This window comes from Rhineura floridana, chromosome 10, assembly GCF_030035675.1.
Source record: "Rhineura floridana isolate rRhiFlo1 chromosome 10, rRhiFlo1.hap2, whole genome shotgun sequence".
Classification (NCBI taxonomy): domain Eukaryota; kingdom Metazoa; phylum Chordata; class Lepidosauria; order Squamata; family Rhineuridae; genus Rhineura; species Rhineura floridana.
Window position 1 is genome coordinate 83,259,021 of NC_084489.1, and position 22,530 is coordinate 83,281,550.

At 45.0% G+C, this 22,530-nt stretch overlaps 1 protein-coding gene across 2 annotated transcripts in view; it reads left to right on the plus strand.

Moving 5' to 3' along the window:
* MINDY4 (MINDY lysine 48 deubiquitinase 4) overlaps positions 1-22,530 on the plus strand; it is a 103,338-nt gene that overhangs the window by 18,492 nt on the left and 62,316 nt on the right. For both annotated transcript variants that reach the window (XM_061587627.1, XM_061587628.1), the window contains exons 6-9: positions 15,485-15,543; positions 17,430-17,539; positions 19,345-19,461; positions 20,748-20,836. In XM_061587627.1, the coding sequence (XP_061443611.1) occupies positions 15,485-15,543; positions 17,430-17,539; positions 19,345-19,461; positions 20,748-20,836 (375 nt within the window). The remainder of the gene's footprint in view (positions 1-15,484; positions 15,544-17,429; positions 17,540-19,344; positions 19,462-20,747; positions 20,837-22,530) is intronic.

Sequence of the window (22,530 nt, forward strand, 5' to 3'; positions counted from 1 at the left end):
CAAAAGCAGGACTACAGCTGAACGTCAAGAAGACTAAAGTAATGACAACAGAAGATTTATGCAACTTTACAGTTGACAATGAGGACACTGACCTGGTCAAGGATTATTAATACCTCGGCACAGTCATTAACCAAAATGGAGACAATACTGAAGAAATCAGAAGATGGCTAGGACTGGGGAGGGCAGCTGTGAGAGAACTAGAAAAGGTCCTCAAATGCAAAAATGTATCACTGAACACTAAAGTCAGGATCATTCAGACCATGATATTCCCGATCTCTATGTATGGATGTGAAAGTTGGACAGTGAAAAAGGCGGAGAAGAGAAAAATAAACTCATTTGAAATGTGGTGTTGGAGGACAGCGTTGCAGATACCATGGACTGTGAAAAAGACAAATAATTGGGTGTTAGAACAAATCAAACCAGAACTGTCACTAGAAGCTAAAATGATGAAACTGAGGTTATCATACTTTGGACGCATAATGAGAAGAACTGATTCACTAGAAAAGACAATAATGCTGGGAAAAACAGAAGGAAGTAGAAAAAGAGGAAGGCCAAATAAGAGATGGATTGATTCCATAAAGGAAGCCACAGACCTGACCTGACAAGATCTGAACAGGGTGTCATGACAGATGCTCTTGGAGGTCACTGATTCATAGGGTCGCCATAAGTCATAATTGACCTGAAGGCACATAACAACAACAAGAATATGCCGCTAGACCAGATGGAGGTAACTGGCTCATTTAATTATACTGCTATTGTCCCATGACCCCACTAAACCTTCCCTACCCCACCCCCTGTATTCACTGTAAAGTCACTGAACTTTTCTCCCGTGAACATTTTATGGACGAAATCTGGTGTTCTTAAATCCATTATCTTTAGGGGAGCTGGTCCAGGTTTACAGCAGAACTGTGAGATTAACTTCAACCCCGTTTCCCTAATTCCTCTCTAATGCTTTGAATCATTGCTGGCATCCCAGCCTGTAAAGTGAAATCCTGTTTGGGTTTGCAGATAAAACTTTCATCTTACTGTTTTTTTCCACAGTCTTGATTTTTCTAAGCTGCTACATGTGGTGAGGGTCTAAACAAGTTAACCCACTGGTAGTGAAAGTTGTGAACAGATTTTGAGACAACTGTTAACATACCACTTCCCCCAAGTGTTTCACTGCTGGGAAAAGTGCATTTGCTGTGGGGACTGAAGAAGCGCTTATCTAATATCTACACCACAGCTTAGTTTTTTCTTCTGCATAAAACTCTAGCAAAGCTTAGCAGTTTGCTCTGTCAAAGCTGATCCTGTGAGACAAGCCTTGGCTATCTATGGGTTGTATCCAGTGCTAATCAGAGTAGAGCCATGAAAATTAATGGACATGATTAACTTGGATCCATTAATTTCAGTAGGCGGACTCTGAGTAGCCCAGGCCTTAGACTCCAGATTTGAGGGCAGCATCCAACTGTCATGCCTTCAGATTGGAATTCTGATTTTCTGTCTCCTGCATCAGGATAGCTTAGGAACATAGGAAGCTCTCTTAAACCAAATCAGGCTGTTTTTTCCTCCAGTATTGTCTACACTGACTGGCATTAGCTCTCCAAGGTTTCAGAAAGGAGTCTCTCTCAGGCCTACCTGGAGATGCTGTGGATTGAACCAAGATTTGCTGGGGAAGGCCCCAAGATTTGCCTTGTATATTTTTTATTATTTAAATCTAGCCTGTTTCTGAATCACTCTGTGGTCTTTCAACTTTGATCTGTGATTAAAAGGAGTTTAGACTAATTCACAAAGGATAAAGCTATCAGTGTCTCCAAGGGATATTGGTTTGAGAGCTTTTTTGGCTAAAGGGCGGGGCATAAATGCCATAACGTAATAAATCAATACCAATGGCTACTAGTCATGCCGTCTGTGCACTAGTAACAGATAAAGGTGGCTTGTTGTCAACAGTTGCTGGAGAGCACAAGTGGGGAGAGTGCTGCTCTGACGCTTGGGTCTTGCTTTCAGGCTTCCCATTGGGCATCTGGTTGGCCATTGTGAGAACAGGATGCTGGACTAGATGGGCCCCTTTTGGCCTGGTCTAGCAGGGGCTGTCCTTATGAGAGTGCTGTTGCACTCATGTTCTGCTCTGGGCTTCCCGTTATGGGCATATGGCTGTACACTGTGAGAGCAGGATGCTGGCCTAGATAGGCCACTGGCCTGATCCAGCAGCCAGACCCTTCTTGTATTTAATGGTGGAATTGTCGCTATTGATTTTTCAAGGGAAGTCCTGTGTGACTGTCAGCTTTGGAAGGAAGTGCCTTTGAGTCTGGGCCCGGCCTCTGAGTACGGCCCTTTTCCCCATCTTCTCTCGCTCCCAAGCTCTAGCAATGGAAGAGAGCGCCACCACAGCACGCCCTTCATTTTCGGGCAATGGCTCCCATTCCCCAGCTTGACGTCAGTGCTGCCTTTGGTACCATGGCAGGCAGGAAACGACGCAGGGAAAGGGCCACCAGCGCCTTCCTTCAGAGACTAAACACCTCACTCTTGTCAACTGCGAGTATGCCGGCCGTCCTAGTTAGCAAGAGAGAGGAAACAATTGCTTTGTGCCACTGAGTAAGCGCGGGTGTTGGAAACAAGCCGGATACAGAACGAAGGGAGCTAAGGATAATGTTCAGACATCGCCTTCGGTTGCACAACTCTTCATAATGAGGCTCGGGGGGAAAGAGACGTTTGAGTCATCTCTCATTGCGATTCTGGATTTCCTCTTCCTGCATGGCCTGGGAGAGGGATGTGTGTGTGTGTGGAAGCTCTCAAGCAGCATCCGTGTGCATTACTCTGTGCCTTTCCTTTCCTTTTCCACTTGGTTCTCGGAGGTCATGATGCCATCCTTTTTCATTCATGTGTTTCATCTTTGGAAGGACGTTTGTAAGGAAGAACCTGATGTCTGGACGGTTGTGAGTCATGATGACGATATGCCTGGGAATAGTGTCTGAAGCAAGAGTGTTCAAGTGGACAAAAGCCCTGCTGGGTGAGGCCAAAGGACCGTCAAGTCCAGCATTCTCTTCTCAGTGAATAAAAATTTACTCCATATCCATGTTGTAAACCGCCCAGAGAGCTTCGGCTATGGGGTGGTATACAAATGCAATAAATAAATATCAGTTGGAGGAGTGATGCTATTTGGGGTGAAGGAAGGGTGTGTGTTTAACCCGGAGAAACAAAGATTAGAGGAGCATCCAGAGGTTGGAAAAGTTACTTTTTTGAACTACAACTCCCATCAGCCCAATCCAGTGGCCATGCTGGGTGGGGCTGATGGGAGTTGTAGTTTAAAAAAGTAACTTTTCCAAGCTCTGTGATGGCCCTTTTCAAATAATGAAGGGAGAGCGACTTAGAAATGTGAAATTTTGTTGCATAAGGACATAGAATCATAGAACCATAAGAAGATCTAGTCCAGCATCCTATTCTCACAGGGCCAGCCACACACCTCCGCGAAGCCTGCAAGCAGGACATGAGCGCAGCAGCACTCTTCCCTACTTGGGATGCCAAGCAACTAACATTCAGAGGCACACTGTCTCTGACTGTGGAGGTAGAAGATAGCCACTGTGACTAGTAGCCATTGATAGCCTTATCCTCCATGAGTTTGTCTCATTTTCTTTTACAGCCATCCAAGTTGGTGGCCATCACTGCCTTCTGTGGGAGCAAATTCCACAGTTTAACAGTGTGCTGTGTGAAGAAGTCTGTCCTGAATCTTCCAACAGGTTGAAGCATGGCCGTGTTCTGAAATGGCAGCCGGTGTTTGCCCAAATCCACCTTGTTTCTGTTGCATTTCTTCAGTCTAGGGAGTCACTCTGGTGTAGGCGTGCACAACTTGTGACCCACTTACATCTGTATGTCTGTCTTTATTTATTTATTTATTTATTGCATTTGTATACCGCCCCATAGCCAAAGCTCTCTGGGCGGTTTACAACAATTAAAAACATTAAAAACAAATAAACAATTTTTTTAAAAACACATTTTTAAAAAGCCATTTAAAAACACATGCTAAAATGCCTGGGAGAAGAGGAAAGTCTTGACCTGGCGCCGAAAAGATAAGAGTGTTGGCGCCAGGCACACCTCGTCAAGGAGATCATTCCATAATTTGGGGGCCACCACTGAGAAGGCCCTCTCCCTTGTTGCCATCCTCCGAACTTCCCTCCGAGTAGGCACCTGGAGTAGGGCCTTGGCTGTTGAGCGTAGTGTACGGGTGAGTTCATTAAGCTAAATGAAGCCCATTAATCATGTCTGCAGCTCGCCAGAGGCTCAGTCACCAGCATGCCTGCCAGAGACTACAAAAACAGAATTGCCAGTGAGGCTGCCATGCAGGGATGGCGGATTGCATTTGGCTTGGGGGCTCACCAGCATTGCAAGCATACTCAAGTGCCTTCAGTGCCACACCAACCACATTGTGCCATTTTAGGGGATATTTTTGATCTCCTGATCTCCCTCATGTAAAAGTACCATCTTGTTGGTTTGAATTAGAGACGGGGAAGAAATCTGATTTACATTTAGACCCAAGTTTCTCAAATTGCACTTTCTGAAACAATATGAGAACCGAAACACAGCCATCCTTTGAAATTTGCACTTATCCATATTTTGTGATGCAGCCCTCCAGCCAAACAGTCTTTACAAGAACGCATTCATGAGGGGATATAAAAATGAATATATTCGTGAAAAATGACATGCAATAAAGAACTATATTAGGAGGAACTGCTTGCAAAAATGTGTAAAATTGTCAAAATGGCATACAAAAATGTGTTTACATGAAAATGTGGATAAATTTTCATGAGGATTTGTTTTTTTTAAATGGCAAATTTCTGCAGAAATGTGAAGAACTGTGTTTAAGATTGGAAAAGTGAGGAACTGGGAGGACTGAAACAGAGGGATCTTTCTATCCCTAGTTCAAATGTAACTTTTCTTCCAAGACTGTTGAAAATGGCTCACATTCTCCAATTCATTGGGATGGCCTAGGGCCCTTTTTCTACCCACATTCATGTCTGCAACATCAGCTGAAAGTATGCATGCATAAAAAAAGGTCATGATGGACAAAATGCCAGGCACAGTTTTCACCATAATGCGAGGCTTCTCACATGCTGAGCTGTGAGAGCCATCAAATGACATTTATATATATGTCGCTTCCGCTTTAGTACTACAAAACTCATGATGCATTGAGACACCCAGGGAGCTTTAAGAATACAAAACCCCTATGGTGCAGAAAAACCCCACAAGAATATCTGGGTAGCTGAGTTAGAGTGAATAATTTGTGCTGGGGTAAGGTGGGCTGGGGAGGGAACAATTTCCACCCTAAAAAGGTGGAAGGTCCTATGGCACCAGTTGCATTTTTAACAGAATGCCGTTATTCCTTTTGCACCCTGCTTTTCAGCCAGAACTGGCTCTGAAAGTGCCTTATAATTAAAATCTATACAGAAAAGTAATTTTTGACTAGGGATATATTGGGGAGGGAGGAGCATTGTCCAGTCTCTTACCTCTAGGGCAGGCATGAGGAACGTCAGGCACAAGGGCCTAATGAGGCTCTCCAGCCCTCTCTGCTTGGCCCTTGGGATTATTTAGTGATCTTCTAGTGTGGCAGCAGCACCTATTCCCTGGGACACTCTGCCTATTAATCTTAGGCAGGCAGCTGCGTCGTGCTGTATCTGATGCCTGCTAAAACCTTTTTGTTCTGGGAGGCGTTCCCAGGAATGTAGTTTTATGATGCAGATTTAAAAATAACTATTGACTTTATTCAACTTGTGGTCATTTTTTTATGTCTATTGGTTTTAAAGTTTGATTTTTATCAGTATTTTCCTATGACTATTTCCTATTGTTTTCTGTCAGTGGTTCCCCAACTCTCCCCCCCCACGGACCAATTGAAAATTGCCCAGAGTCTTGGCAGACAATGGGCAGAGCAGTCTAACTTGTTAGAGGCCGGCCAGAGTGAAGCCAGCGGAGGCGGAGCTGATGGAAGGGGCTGCCACATGCACCTGCCGCTTAGAGGTCTTGTGGAGGGGAGGATGCTGACTGTGCCAGCAGGGCGCAGCGGAAGGAAAGAAAACTCATGTTTCTTTCTGCCACCCCTTTTCCCTGTGTACCGGCTGCCACGGGAGGGAGCCAAACGGAACCTGGATACCGCATAAGTCCCCCCCTCGGTCCCTCCTCTGACATGCCCCCGGGGTGTCCCTTTTTCAGGGGTTCAGCTGGCTCCCCTTATGCCAGGCTGGGCTTCCCTGACCTACTTTTCCTTCAGACCTCCAGCTGAGCCAGGGTGAGGGGCTTATGCTGGTGTAACCCACCTGAGCCGGGACACGGCCGGCTCAGCTGGAGATGTGCCACATCCAGCTCAGTGTAAATAGCAGCTGGATTATGCCCTTAGTGACTTTTCTGCCTGTTGTAGCTGTGTGATTTTTCACGGTATTCCATGTATTACCATGCCAGTTCCATAGAATACAATGCAAAATACAATACTAAATAGTAAAATGCAAGATAGCAAATAAAAGAAGCAAGGAAAATACCATTATTTCTTCATTTGTTTATTTGATTTATATCCTGCCCTTCCTCCCAGCAGGAGCCCATTAAAAAGCAATATGAATATTTCATGCGCTGCACTCACTCTTAGCAGCCAGTGCGTCTGCTGGTTTTCGCCGACACGCTGCGGAGCACCTGACTGAAGCTTGCGGTCTGCTGGTTGTCTGCGGACTTCAGTTTGGGAGTCCCTGTTTTATGTAAACTGCTTAGAGGTGTTGGTTTTTCTTTTAATTACGTAGTATATGAATCTTGTTATACCTTGGCACAGTCATTAACCAAAGTGGAGACAATAGTCAAGAAATCAGAAGAAGGCTAGGACTGGGGAGGGCAGCTGTGAGAGAACTAGAAAAGGTCCTCAAATGCAAAGATGTATCACTGAACACTAAAGTCAGGATCATTCAGACCATGGCATTCCCAATCTCTATGTATGGATGTGAAAGTTGGACAGTGAAAAAGACGGAGAAGAGAAAAACCAACTCATTTGAAATGTGGTATTGGAGGAGAGCTTTGCACATACCATGGACTGCAAAAAAGACCAATAACTGGGTGTTAGAACAAATTAAACCAGAACTACCATTAGAAGCTAAAATGATGAAACTGAGGTCCTCATACTTTGGACACATCATGAGAAGACATGATTCACTAGAAAAGACCATAATGCTGGGAAAAACAGCAGGGAGTAGAAAAAGAGGAAGGCCAAACAAGAGATGGTTTGATTCCATAAAGGAAGCCACAGACCTGAACTTACAAGATCTGAACAGGGTGGTTCACGACAGGTGCTACTGGAGGTCACTGATTCATAGGGTTGCCATAAGTTGTAGTCGACTTGAAGGCACATAACAACAACATGAATCTTGTTAAGTAAAAATAAACAAGCTGCAAGCAACAGCCCTTGCTAGCCCCATTCTGCCCCTGCCTTGAGTGCTTCTGCCTGGCTGGAATGTGTGTCCTTGAACTGTGAGTGTACCTCTTGTTTGCCAGAATCAAGGTGGGGTTATTTGTGTTGGGGGGGTTGTGTGTGTATATATATTGCAGCAGAACTCAGAAATGACTAGTTTGTTAAGACTGCTAGTTGAAAAAATAAAATTTATTACTACAAAGAGGTAAAGTCATACATGCTGAAGCAACTGTGCAGCTTGTATTCAGGAAGCCTTTACTAACTAACTGAGAAGAAAAAACAAAGAGAAGGGAGGAAGGGGAGGAGGAAATCTCGCAAAACTAACAAACACTTTAGACGAGAAGTCAGCAGAGGGAAGAATAGATAGCCTTTCTGTCTACACCCCCCTCCCACTGTTGACAGTCACTGGAACATGTGTTGGTGATTTACTCCCAACAATTTGTGTGTAGAAACCCGTGACACTTTCATGGCTGGAATATAGCCTACTGTACAAAGTGAAGAGTGGCATGTGACACTCCACTGACATTTATATCTGGCCCCACCCACTGGCGCCCCTGGCTCTGCCCACCACTGGCATGTGGCTGCCAGAAGGTTGCCCACAATGGAATGTGACCTGCAGGCTGAAAAAAGGTTCCCCACTCCCTTTGTCTGTGACAGAGAGAGGCTGCCAAGGGACAGGAACCAGTTGATGCTAAAATTGCAAATCTAGCCTTTCATTGATGTAGTCTTTTGTGAAACAGTCCAGGCTCCTCTCTCCAGAGAGAAGGGGCAGAAAGTGCTGAAAAATGTTGCCACTAAATTTATCCACTTGAAGCAAATTTGGAAGTTCCATCAGATGAAAATTTAGCAGGATTTGAAAGGGAATTAGAGCGAGTATCTTCTATGGGTTGTATTCAGCTGAGCTCTGCCCAGAATAGCCCCATTGAAAGCAATGAACCTAAGTTAGTCATGTTTATTACCTTCAGTGAGTAGGACTAGCACTGAAGACCACCAACTATATTTGGAGCTTAGGAAAATCCTTTTGGAGCTCTAGATTAATTTCTGAAGGCATCATGCAATGGAAAACCCATAAAACCCACAGACCAAACAATGCAGTCTAATTTCTCCGATGGTAAAAGGCTGCAGTTTGGTTTTTTTTGAAGTGGCCTGTGCCTGTTGCTTATATTAAAATCCCTTTTGCGTGTGTGTTCTATACTATGGGCTGTTGTAAATAGGAAGCTGTAGAGGAAGAGTGCATTATTGTATGAAAAGAAGGACTTTCTCTATCAGGTTTGCTGTTCATGTAAACACAACGCTTGTGATGCACAGAGATCAAAAGGGAAGGCTTGTCGCTTTGCAGGGAGCACCGTATGGTTTCCTTATAATGAGGCATATTTTTTTCCTGTCCCATGATAGATTGCTTCCTTCTTACAACACGCATGAACCACCACCCTCTCCGGCTGCGTGCTATGTATACAATAGTTATGATTGTGGGACTGTTGAAGTGAAAACAGTATTTAAAACGCTGCCAAATATTCTCCAGCCCCTGAAGTCCTATTGTTGTTGGAGGTGGGCTTTTGGCTTTTGGTTTTTCCTTTGGCATCGGTAACCTGAAAGCAGTACATGTACCCCAGTCATAGTACTTTACTCAGATGCACATCTGCAGCCTATGACACCCTCAGCCAGGAATGGGGAGAAATTGGGTTCAGTTTGCATTTAAAGGCAAACTTACCTAATTTGCATTTTCCGAAACAATATGCAAACCAAAACACAGCCATCTTTTGAAATTTGCACTTCTCTGAATTTTGTGGTGCAGTTCTGCAGCCAAGTAAATGTGCATAAAAATGTATATGCTGGGGTAAAGTGTGCATAAAGATGAATATCTCATCTGAAAATAACATATAAAAGTGCATTGTATTAGGGAAATTGCTTTGCAAAAATGTGTATGTTGAGAAAATTGCATGGAAAAATGTTTATATTAAGATACCCCCACCCCCCGGTGGTGAATTTTCATGAGGAAAAATTGCAAACTGATGTGGAAATGTAGAAAAACAAACTTAAGATTAGAGGTTCAAGGTTCTGGTTTTGGTGTACAAAGCCCTGTGCAACTTGGGACCAGAATATCTGAAAGATCGTTTTACCTCTTATATCCCCAGTCAATCACTGCACTCTGCAGGTGAGGGCCTCCTGCAGATGCCATCTCATCAGGAGGTCCGTTCCTCACGACATAGGAAGCAGACCTTTAGTGTAGTGGCACCTGCCCTGTGGAATTCCCTCCCCTTAAATATTAGACAGGTGCTTTCTGTTATCTTTCTGGCGCCCACTGAAGCCCTTCCTCTTTCAACAAGCCTCTTAAGTAGAGACCTTATCCCAGTCTGAGTCTGTGCTTTTTAAGATGTTTTTAAAGCACTTTTTTTGTTTAAAAAGTATACTTTTAAGATGTTTTGTTTTAATATGTTTTAAAGTCTTTTAGGATGTTTTAAAGTGCTTTTAGTTTTTTTGTTTGCCACCCTGGGCTCCTTCTGGAGGAAGGGCAGGATATAAATTAAATAAATAAATACATAAAAGTGAAAAACTTGAGAGAACCCAAAACTGACAGATTCACCCATGCCTACACTCGGCTGACTGGAGAGATTGTGATGGCAAGAAAGAAGCTGAAAGATTGCATTTGCCCAATTAATATGGGAATGATGAAATTTAGAAGGCCATTCCCCCCCTTTTCTTGAGTTTTACCTGAGGCCTAGATGTATACTGATCCACTAGGTATAGGTGATTGTCCAGTCCACTAAGGATAGTTGATTGCCCAAGCAAGGTGGATGTCAGTAGTCCCAGGTAGACAGGAAGACAAGGCAGGATCAGCACCTTGGAGAGGGACCAGTCTGTGGATTTCAAGACCACAGTTGGTGATCCTGAAGCTGAGGCAGAACATACAAGTTGTCTCAGCAGTGGCTAGGAGCAACATGCAGATGTTTATAGCCTGGACTAGATAGACATTGACTAGAAGCCCTACCCCCCTAAATGCTGCATCTGGCCAGTTACAGGGGTGGTGGCTTCCTCTGTAGACATTGGCTTCTTCTAGCCTCTGGTGTTTCAGGTTGAGGGAATATCTCTTCAGGGCTTTCCTGGTCCTCTGATGAGTATGTAGACCAATTATCAGGAGTGTGGGGGCAGAGCTGTCACCTCAGGGTTCATGGGAGCAGATTCTCTGGTCATTGTGGCTGTACATGTTACAGGCCAAGGTGTGGACCTACCACCCCTTTGGTGCTGCCATCAGAGGAGGACTCTGCCTGTAGGGATTCCTGGCCTGGGGCCATGACCCCACTATACATTGCACTAAGTGTATGCCCACCACTAAATAAAATAGCAACTATGCCCAAGGGATGCTCACATGTAGCACCTGAGACTATATATCCTTGTTATGATATCACAGTCCTATGCATTTTTCTACTACCCACCAGTGGTAGCCAATGATAGCTAATACCCTGGAAGATAGAAACAAAATTCAAAGGGATCTTGATGGGCTGGAGCATTGGGCTGAAAACAAGAGAATAAAATTTAACAGGGATAAGTGCAAAGTTCTACACCTAGGAAAAAGAAACCAAATGCACAGTTATAAGATGAGGGAATACTTGGCTCAGCAATACTACATGCGAGAAGGATCTTGGGATTGTTGTTGACCACAAGCTGAATATGAGCCAACAGTGCAATGTGGCTGCAAAAGATGCAAATGCTATTTTAGGCTGCATTAACAGAAGTATAGTTTCCAAATCACATGAAGTACTAGTTCCCCTCTATTCGGCACTGTTTAGGCCTCATCTTGAGTACTGCATCCAGTTCTGGACACTGCACTTTAAGAAGGATGCAGACAAACTGGAACAAGTTCAGAGGAGGGCAACAAAGATGATCAGGGGACTGGAAACAAAACCCTATGAGGAGAGACTGAAAGAACTGGGCATGTCTAGCCTTCAAAAGAGACTACTGAGGGAAGATAGGATAGCACACTTCAAGTACTTGAAGGGTAGTCACACAGAGGAGGGCCAGATCTCTTCTCGATCGTCCCAGAGTGCAGGATGCGAAATAATGGGCTCAAATTGCCAGAGGCCAGATTTCTGTTGAACATCAGGAAAATTTCCTAACTGTTAGAGTGGTATGACAATGGAACCAATGACCTAGGGAGGTAGTGAGCTCCCCAACCCTGGAGGCATTCAGGAATCAGCTGGACAGCCATCTGTCAGGAATGCTTTGATTTGGATTCCTACATTGAGCAGGGGGCTGGACTCGATGGCCTTAGAGGCCCCTTCCAATTTTACTATTCTATGATTCTGTGATGTGAAACAGAGGGAGCATTAGACATGCATTTCCTGGTTTTGGTGGCAGATGCACATTCAACATCATATATGTTTGGGCCTGAACCCTGCAGGAAAGCAAAATTGTTTTATCACTGCTGAAGGCATGCAGGATTCCCAGGCAATAAGCAGGTATTGGCTTATGAAGATGAATTAAACACAAGCCTTTACCCACACATAGACTCCTTTGGCTCAAGCTGCAATTAAACCAGGGAGTGTCTAATCAACTTGGTCCCCCATTTTGTTAGTCCTTCAAACTGTGTGTTAGTGTCCTGGCTCATTCAGAGTCTGGAAGCCACAGTTTCCCAGTTCAGATAAAATGCAAAAAGCTGTTAGGCTTGCAGCAAATCTGAAGTGATGCAGGCACTCTCTAGACCGCCTCGCTCGCAAATGCCTCCCTCTGAGGAAGGATCCCTTTCTCAGGATAAAGTCGAGAGCACTGGCTCGACAAGAAGAGGAATGCAGGGCAGGTGAGCAGGTGGAGGGAAGGAGGCAGAAGGAGGTGGTGAAGGAGTTGGCAATTGGAGAGAAATGGGAGAGGAGGCAGCAGCGGGTCAGTCTCTGCCGACCATAGTCAGGAAGACTGTGACCAGGTGATCCATGATACCTAAATGTTGATGGGCAACTTCAAGATCTTCACCGTCTCTTCATTTGGTTCTTTATCTAAACCAAACTTGGACAGGAGAACTCTTCAAACAGAGGATGCCTTCAAAGGGAGGACTGTCCTCTGTGAAGTAGGGTACATAGCCATCCTAGTGCATTGCTAGATATCCTAGTAAAAGATGACCCTATTCCACTGCAATTCCACAATTACATATTCTATCATTTTATTCACTTATAGCCCCTTTTGGTTCTATCACATGCCCGGTCTTTTTAAACATTCATGTTGGCTGATTTCTTCTGCCTTGACTCATCCCTAATGCCGGTGATTCATTTTCCACATTGTGCCACATTCATTCCATGTTGTAATTGTGCCGATTGAGTCACGTTTTGTTGAATCAATTCTGTATAGCTTTTCTGGGTGAAAACCAGTGAACTAGTGCTTTATGTTCTTAAGGTACAGAAAGCCTATCAGAGGTCCAGGAGGCACCTCCCCCCCAAAAAAATTCTGCTAGGATGTTCCCTGCTTTGCTCACCTCCCACTGGAAAGCCAAAACGGGAAACGTATGAATTGGAAGGATGTTGTAAGTTGGCAGTTATTGATAGAATAACATTGCAGCCTAATTTGAGCTGGGAATTTTTGGAATCCCAAATCCGGGATAGTGGCTTTTCGCTCTCATTCCCTCTGGGTGTGGAGCTGGTTCCCTACCCCACCCCTAGGTGACAAAGAAATTCCAGGAATAGTTTTTGGAGGAGATCCAAGCACACTTAAAAAGCCTGATGGGGAGAGCAACACAATGTACAAACTAGATGATAATACAAATAAGAATTAATAATGTAAGCAGAGCTCGGCTGCAGGATCAGGCCAGCAGCCCATCTAGTCCACCTTCCTGTTCTCACTGTGGCCAACCAGGTGCCCATTATGGGAAGCCCATAAGCAGGACCTGAGTGCAAGAGCACTCTCCACTTATGCAGCTTCCAGCATCAAGTTCAGAAGCATACTGTTTCTGACTATGGAGGCAGAGAGTAGCCATCAGGGCTAGTAGGCATTGATAGCCTTACCCGCTGTGAAAATAGCATAATCGCCAACTATTTGTGACAAGAGATGTTTCTGAAGGCGTGAGCTGAAATTGTCTCCCTCTATTTCACCAACCCGTTTGCAGGCGACAAAATAGAAGGGGCATTTTGACAGTTGTTTTTTCTACCCAGAGAGGGGATTTGGGGGTAGGGGCAGAATGACTGCCTACCACTGGAGGCTGGCAGCTGCCATTTCCCCCACTCCAGAATACCACATAGTGAATTTCCTAGTGTCATTGTGATGAGGGCTTCTGGGGGAGGGGGAAATGAGAAACGATCTAATTTGTTTGTTTGTTGTTGTTCTGTGCCTTCAAGTCGATTACAACTTATGGCGACCCTATGAATCAGCGACCTCCAATAGCATCTGTCATGAACCACCCTGTTCAGATCTTGTAAGTTCAAGTCTGTGGCTTCCTTTATGGAATCAATCCATCTCTTGTTTGGCCTTCCTCTTTTTCTACTCCCTTCTGTTTTTCCCAGCATTATTGTCTTCTTATGATGTGTCATAAGTATGATAACCTCAGTTTCATCATTTTAGCTTCTAGTGATAGTTCTGGTATAATTTGTTCTAACACCCAATTATTTGTCTTTTTCGCAGTCCATGGTATGCGCAAAGCTCTCCTCCAACACCACCTTTCAAATGAGTTGATTCTTCTCTTATCTACTTTTTTCACTGTCCAACTTTCACATCCATACATAGAGATCGGGAATATCATAATCTGAATGATCCTGACTTTAGTGTTCAGTGATACAACTTTGCATTTGATTGAAATTTGTACTTACCCAAATTTTGCACTACAGTTCTCCAACCAAACAACGCTTACAAAAATGCATATATCGGGGAAAAGTGTGCCTAAAAATGAACATGTGAGTGAATGAATGAGTGAATGAAACTTTATTTTTACCCCGCCCTTTTTCCAAACTGGAACTCAGGGCGGCTTACAAATAAAACTACATGTAGTTAAAAGCATACAAAAACATAAAATTAAAATACAATTAAACTATACGCAACCTTAAAACCATGAAACAGGCACTTAAAATACTAAAAAACAATGTAAAATAATAGCATAAAACAATAAAACAAACCTTATAGAGCCCAGTCCTAAACACCTTCTATGCCAAAAGCCTGTCGGAATAAAAAAGTCTTTACTTGCTGATGGAAGGATGGCAAGGAGGGGGCCATTCGTGCCTCCCTAGGAAGGGAGTTCCAGAACATAGGAGCAGCCACCGAGAAGGCCCATCTCACGTCCCCACCAATCACGCTTGCAAAGGTGTTGGGACTGAGAGAAGGGCCTCTCCTGAAGGGCCCGGGCAGGCTCATACAGGGAGATACTGTCTGACAAGTAGCCTGGACCTAGGCCATATAGGGCTTTATAGGTCAAAACCAGCATTTTGAATTGTGACTGGAAACAGACTGGCAGCCAGTGAAGCTGTTGTAACAAGGGAGTTGTATGGTCCCCGTAACCAGCTCCAGTTAACGCTCTGGCTGCAGCTCTTTGTACCAGTTTAAGTTTCCGAACAGTCTTCAAAGGCAGCCCCACGTAGAGCGTGTTACAGTATTCTAAACGGGATGTAACGTGAGTGAAAGTGACTTACAAAATTGCATTACAAGAGGCTTGCAAAAAATGGGTACGTTAGTCAAAACTGCTTAAAGAAATGTGTTGGTTAAGAGAAATTCACATTAAAATGCTGATGACGTCATGAGGATTTTTAAAAAATAAATAAATAAATAAATAAATCACAAATTGTTGCAGATATGCAATGAACTGAATTTCGGATTGGAAAAAATGAGAAACGGACAGAAGTGAAACTGACAGATTTGTTTTATATATTTATTTATTCTTTGATTTCCTCCTTTCCTCCCAGTAAGAGCCCAGGGATTCATCAATTCCTCCTTGCTCCCTGAATTTTCTTGCAGGGGTGGAAGATTTGGTCCTCCCCATCCGTTCTCCGTGTGGAGCGGGGACCAAACAACTGTTCCCTGTGCTAAAATGGCACTGCTCGTCTCTGTATAGCAGCCTCGTTGATAACCTGCATCCATCTGTGTGCTTCATTTGTTTCTGTCCAGAAAGACACCAGCATCCGCTTCCGGCACAGGCAGCTTAGGCCAAGACACGTTGGAACTAGGTATGTCCTATTCAGTCCTCATCCAGTTTGCTTATGGGGGAAGTGAATTGCACATGTTTGCCTATCTCTGTCTCCGGGGGCTGGCTGGAATTTTACAAGAACGTCAGAAGAGCCCTGCTGGATCAGGCCAGTGGTTCATCTAGTCCGGCATCCTGATCTCACAGTGGCAAACCAGGTGCCATGGGGAATCCAGCAAACAGGCCCTGAGTGCAAAGAGGACTCTCCCCATCTGTGATTCCCCAGCAGTGGTTTTCAGAGACATACTGCCTCCGATGGGGGTAGAACATAGCAGAACATAGCCATTGTGGCTAGTAGCCATCGATAGCCCTCATGAAATTGTCTCATCCCCTTTTGAAGGCATCCAGGTGAATTTCATAGCTTGACTACGCACCGTGTGAAGAAATACTTTCTTTTGTCAGTCCTGAATCTTCCAACGTTCAGCTTCATTGAATGTTCACAAGTTCTAATATTTTGTGTGAGGAAGAAAAACCTTTCTCCATTTCCTCCACATCATGCATTATTTTATACACTTCTACTATGACCCTACAGAGAGCCAGTGTGACGTAGTGGTTAGAGTGTTGGACTACGACCTGGGAGACCAGGGTTTGAATCCCCTCACAACCACGAAGCTCACTGGGTGACCTCGGGCCAGTCACTGCCTCTCAGCCTCAGAGGAAGCCAATGGTAAACCCCTTCTGAATACCGCTTACCATGAAAACCCTATTCCTAGCGGCACCCTAAGTCGGAATTGACTTGAAGGCAGTCCATTTCCATTTTCACTATGTCCCCTTTTACCTTTTCACTGAACTCAAAAGCTCCAAATGTTCGTAGAATTATAGAATAGTAGAGTTGGAAGGGGCCTCTTAGGCCATCTAGTCCAGCCCCCTGCTCAATGCAGGAATCCAAGTTAAAGCATACCCAACCAGTGGCTGCCCAGCTGCCTCTTGAATGCCTCCAGTGTTGGGGAGCCCACCACCTCCCTAGATAAATTGGTTCCATTGTTGTACCGCTCTAACAATTAGGAAGTTTTTTCTGATGTTCAGCCGAAATCTGGCTTCTTGAGCCCATTATTCTGTGTCCTGAACTCTGGGATGATCCAGAAGAGATCCCAGCCCTCCTCTGTGTGGCAACCTTTCAAGTACTTGAAGAGTGCGATCATATCTCCCCTCAGTCTTCTCTTCTCAAGACTAAAGATGCAGAAGGTTGCAGCCTTTCCTCATAGGGGAGTCACTCCATCCCCTTGATCACTTTGGTTGCCCTTTCCTGAACCTTTTCCAGCTCTACAACATTCTTTTTGAGGTGATGTCACCAGAACTGTACACAGTATTCCAAATGCGGCTGCACCATAGCTTTTCATAATGGCATTATGATATTGGCAGTTTTATTTTCAGTCCCTTTCCTAATAATCTCTAGCATGGAACCCACCCTTTTCGCAGATGCTGCACGCTGGGTGGACATCTTCGTCAACTTGTCCTCTATGACCCCAGGATCTCGTAATGAAAATATAAATTCTTCATGCAGGGATTTTTATGCATTTGTCAGTCTCTGGAGGGTGATAGTTGTGTGCATCAGCCAGGAGCTACGGCAAATATGTAGAGTGGCTGGACAGCGAGCCAGATGGGCGACTAATAAATTCAATAAATAAATAAATAGACAGAACACATCCTTAAAGACTAGAAGAGAAAGTATTTTTCTTTGTAAACTGCTTTGAGGGCCTTTGGCCGAAAGGCGGGGTATAAATAAAATTTAATAATAATAACAATAATAAAGTGTAGAGAAAGTATAACACATTAACTTGCCAAAGCTGCTAAAGTGAATGATATGGAATTACATATTTCTGTGTGCACATTCTGGATATTAAATGGCCATTTCTTTGCCCCCTTTAGTTGATGTTGACGATGAAGAAACCATGAGGGACATTTACAAGATCCCTGACTTTTCGACTCTACATGAAGTCCAAGTGACATCAAAGCCCATTGACTACTGTCTTGCAAGAGTAAGAAATGCATTGAGTTTAAAAGTCATTAATATAGCAGAAGGGTCCTAGCTCAGTGGTAGAGCACCTGTGTTGCATGCAGAAGGTCTGAGGTTCAATCCCTGACATCTCCTGACAGGACTGGAAGAGAGCCCTGTCTGGGATCCTGTAGACCCACTGCCAGTCAATGTAGCCAGTACTGATCTAGGTGGCCCAGTGGTCTAAGGGAGCCTATTATGTCATTAATGCAGATTGTTCTGTTAAATAGAATGACTAACAGTGAAGCAGACCAGTGTCCCCATATCTAACCCCGTGTGGTCAACTTTGACGCAGCTCTTTGAGGGGAGGTCCTTCAAAGCTTGGCTTTCCACCATAGCTGGCACACCATTAACTATAGTATCCGCTGCACATGCTCGGAGATACCCAAGCATGAAGGATTGCAGTTGTCTTATACTGAGTCAGACCCTCATCTATCCAGCGCAGTGGGTGTAAGAAGAGCCCTGCTGGATCAGATCAAAAGGTCTGTAGTTGAACATCATGTCTCCTACAGTAGTTGCTGAGATGCTTATGCATGCAGTCCTCAGCCTAATTTCAAAAGCCCTTTGCAGCAAACAATTCGGACTCTGTTCCTCTTCCACAGCCGGCTGGATGGGGAGGAGAGAGAGAGAAGGGGTGGCAAAATGAGAGTTGGGAAAGGGGGCGGCACTGTCCACTTTTGGCTCTGCCTCTGGCCAAGGCTAGCATGCACATCCTGACTAATTGCATCCAAGGGAAGAGGACCCTCCATTGGGAAAAAAAAGTCTTTTCATCTCTGGCCTATGGAAAGCCCACGAGCAGAACATGAGAGCAACCGGCTTCTCCCTTGATATTCCCCAGCAACTGATATTCGGAGACACTGATTCTCTGATCCTCCATGAATTTGTCAAATTCCCTTTCAAAGACAAAGAGCCACACGATTACTGAGAATGATCATTGGGCCTAGAAAGCTGACTGATGGTTGGGGGGGGGGATACAGGGGACAGAGAAATGGAATGGAGTATTGTAAGAGAGGGCATGGCTGGCTGGCTGGAACCCTGAACAGGAGAAATCCATGCGGTGATTATTTTGATGGAGGGCCCATTTCTCCCCTCCCTCACCCCTTTCATTTGTGTTCAAACTTAGTAATAAAAAGAGGAATTTATTTTTAAAAAGTAAGCCAGAATCATCAGTTGATGGGGGAATGGTAAGCAAATACTCTTAAAAGAAAGTTTTGCAACTTTATATTAATTATCTGTTCCCTGAGCAGCAGTGGGTTCTTTTTCTGTTCTAACTATTATCCTTAACACAGCCTTCCTGAGGATGACCGAAGACTGAGCCCCAGTGGATCTGCAGCCAAAGCCTCATTTTGTTACAGTGACACACAACAATTTTTGCTGAAGGAACATTGTAAGAAAAGGAAAAAATGACTCTCTGGTTAGATGAGATAACTATATACAGGATTTTAAATAAATAAATAAAAGTGTGGCTAGACACGCTCAGGCATTATGCCACTGTGTTTCCTGTTCCTGATTAGAAATTGCTGCAAATATAATCTCAGTGGGCACAGAATACTGACTGACTGTTTGGGGTGGGTTTGTCAGAAATAGAATGGAGTATCATGAAAGAGGGTATGGCTGGCTGCTTGATTCCCCCCTCCCCTTAAGCTCCCCCTGAAAGTTTTTTTTAGTACTTGTGCAAACATTGGGATTTGCTTGCACATCCCAGAGTGAAGAATTTGTTTTCACAATGAAAAGAAGGTTCCCCTTTCCTTTTTATTCTTAATCTCTTCTTTTTCTGTTGAAACTAAGGACCTAAAAACCCTTCTGTTTGGCTCCAGCCTGGGCTGCTTCAGTGAGGAATGGAAAATCCAGAGCTTTATATTTAACGATATCCCTCGGCTGAAGTACGGCATCATACAAAAAAAGGTAAAAGTCAAAAGATTGCCGTTCGAAGCCTCTTGGCCCAGTTCCCGGGGGAGATCTCTTTGGCCAGCGCCACTGAAGTGGAGCTGCATCCATGAGCCCAGCAGCATGCAAGGGAACTTTCCACTGGACTGAGTCCAAGGCCACCCATTTATATTTGCGTATAGCAGCCTTGTTTTGCACTCTGTTTTACTTAAGTGTATGTACATTCTTGCAAATGACCCTGTGCGAAATAGTCTAGTTGCAACGGCTGGTACATCAAGACTGCTTTTTGTGCACACAGAAGGTCCCAAGTCCAATTCCCAGCATTTCCAGAAAGGACTAAGAGAGACTCCTGTCTGAAGTCCTGGGGAGCTCCTGCCAGTCAGCGTAGACAGCACTGAGCTCGAAGGACCAGAGGTCTGACTCGGTATAAGGCAGCTTCCTGTGTGTCGTATCAGTGCACACATGTGGGCCATGCACATCAGTAAATCATCGCACGAAAAGCGCCTTGACGCAGTTGCGCTGATGACCGCATGAAAAACTGTTTGCTTTTGATTTTTAATTTTGTCGTAACGCACACTTGTGCATTCGTAATATGGCAGGGAGAGAGGCACAAAACGACTGAAGGAACTGGAAGTTGTGGCACACGGCGTTCAGACAGAATTCCTGATGCATCCATCCCACTTCTGGCACAAGAGCAGATAATCTGTAACTCCAGTTCTGTCCAGTCGTTCCCCTTCATATGTTCACTGAACGCACTGAGCAGGATTGTGATCCAAATATTTCAGTGTCTCAGCTCCCGTTAGCCCTGAGGACTGGCCTTGCTGGCTGGAACTGATAGGACTCGGACAACATCTGGGGTTTGCCACCCCTGCTAACTTTAGGATTGTGGTGATCAGTTTTAATGTTTTAATCTTTTGCTCCGGCCATGTGCTCGCAGGTCATTTGACCGTCAGGGGAAATCAGACTCTTGTTCCACCCCTGACAGCAGAACAAAACAACTCTGTGCTCTTGATGTTGGCATTGCCTGCATGTAATGTTCTGAGGATTTCTTCTTCTTCAGGAGAACGTACAGGGATGCAAACTTTTAATTAGAAGTGCAGCATTTTCAGTCACTTGCAATGTCTATGATGTTATACAGCGGCCAGAAAAACAACCGAAAACCAAAACAGACGCAGGAGACTGGCTAGAGCATGAATGAACGGGCGCTAGGCTGTAAAAACTGTAAAACGATTCTCACCAGCGTTCAACAGTGCCCATTGTTTATCTTCATCCCGTGCTTTCTGATCCTCTCTCTCTCTCTCTAGGGTGGGCCGTGCGGGGTGCTGGCAGTCGTTCAAGCCTGCCTCCTGCGACATCTTATCTTTGGAGACAGCAACGGGAACAGCGATACTTGGTAAGTCAGCAGTGTTTTCAAAACAGTGGACGAAAATCCCCTCTATTGTTGGAAGGGGAAAAGGGGTCTTCCTGGTCTTGACCTCATTAAAGGGAGATCAAGTCCGACTTGGAGAGCTCACATGGACTGAGGGGCTAATGCAAGTTGCCCTGGAAAGCTTGAGGCTTAAACCTCTTCATTGTTTGCATTAGCAAAACGGGCATTTGTTTGACGGGACGGGTGTGTCTAGGGAGGGCTGGTAAGCCAGAAGGAGCCTTTGCAGGAACTGTGTGCTGCTGTGCACACGCGCACACACATCCTCTGCAAGGTCTCTGCTGGTGATATCTGACCCACTCGGTGTCAAAGTTTTGCTTTGCTGCGCTTAGAGGCGCTTACTGTGCTGTGTAGCTTTTGCCCATAGGAGTGGACAGAAGCTTTTCACTAGTGCTGTGTATTGGATCTGGCTGAATCCTGGATCCTGAGCCAAACTAGGCCAAGTCAGGTTGACCTGACATTTGTGCTGATCACGTTGAGGCAGCCCTGGATCACCATAGGTTGCATTGGGTCTACATGGAGCTATCCGGGACTGTCAACATGAGGCGGGGTCAATGTGCCAGTGAGAAAACGGAGCAGAGGAGGAAACTCAGAGGCTGCTTGCCTTTATCTACTTCTTCCCTCCCAACCACGTGTTTAATCAGCGTGGCCCCAATCTGGCCTGGGACGATCCTAATTAAAACCCTAATTAAACATACAGTGAGGAAAGGGGGGGGAGGGAAAGCAGAGGCATATCTCTTTCTCCCCCTTCCTGACTTCATGACTGGTCAAGGGCCCTGAATCATTTTGGGGTCAGGATCCAGGTTGGGTCAGCCCCAGATCATCCTGAGTCAGATAGGAGCCACTCTGAAATACCCAATCAGGCCCCCAATTGGACTGAGGGAGCCGCGCACAGCCCTACCTTTGGCACATACGGAAGAAGTCAGAGGGGTCCTGAGGCAGCTGATCCTTTGGACCAGAGGGATCAGCACAGGATCCACATAGTCACCTCGAAGCTTGTGAGTGTAAGTCACACAGCATGCCTGACACCCTGAAATCCTCCAGCTGGAAGCACCCTCAGGACAGCTTCTATGATGCCTCCAGGTATACAGCTGAAATGCTTTTGTGTGTACTTAAAAATGGAGAAGGGCTGAGGCTCAGTGCAGGGGACGTGCGGCGCATGCTAAAGGTCCCACGCTCAACTCCCAGCATCTCCAGGTAGCGCAGGGCAAGGCTCCTGCCTGAATCCTTGCAGAGCCACAGCCTGTCAGTGCAGACCAGCCTTCTTTGACCCCAGTGTTTGACTAAAGCTCCCATCAACCCCGACCATTGGCTACAATGACTGGGGATGATGGGAGTTGCAGTTCAACAACATCTGGGGAGCTTAGGTTAAAGAGACAGTGCTAAGCGAGATGGAGCAATGGTTTGGCTTGGTGAGGGATGTTGGAGAACTCTGATGAAAACAGAAACGGAAGTGGAAATATGCCAATGTTCGCTTTTTCATCCCATGTCCAGGACGGAAATCAGTCCAGCGAATATGACCAGTATTCGCTGTTGTTGCTTTCGGTCAGCAAACAATACACAATTGATTACGTCCCCCCCTACTTCCTTTGCATTGCCTTTTCTTTGCATTTGGAGAGGAGCAATGTAATGACATTGTAATATATAAAATTCATGTAACC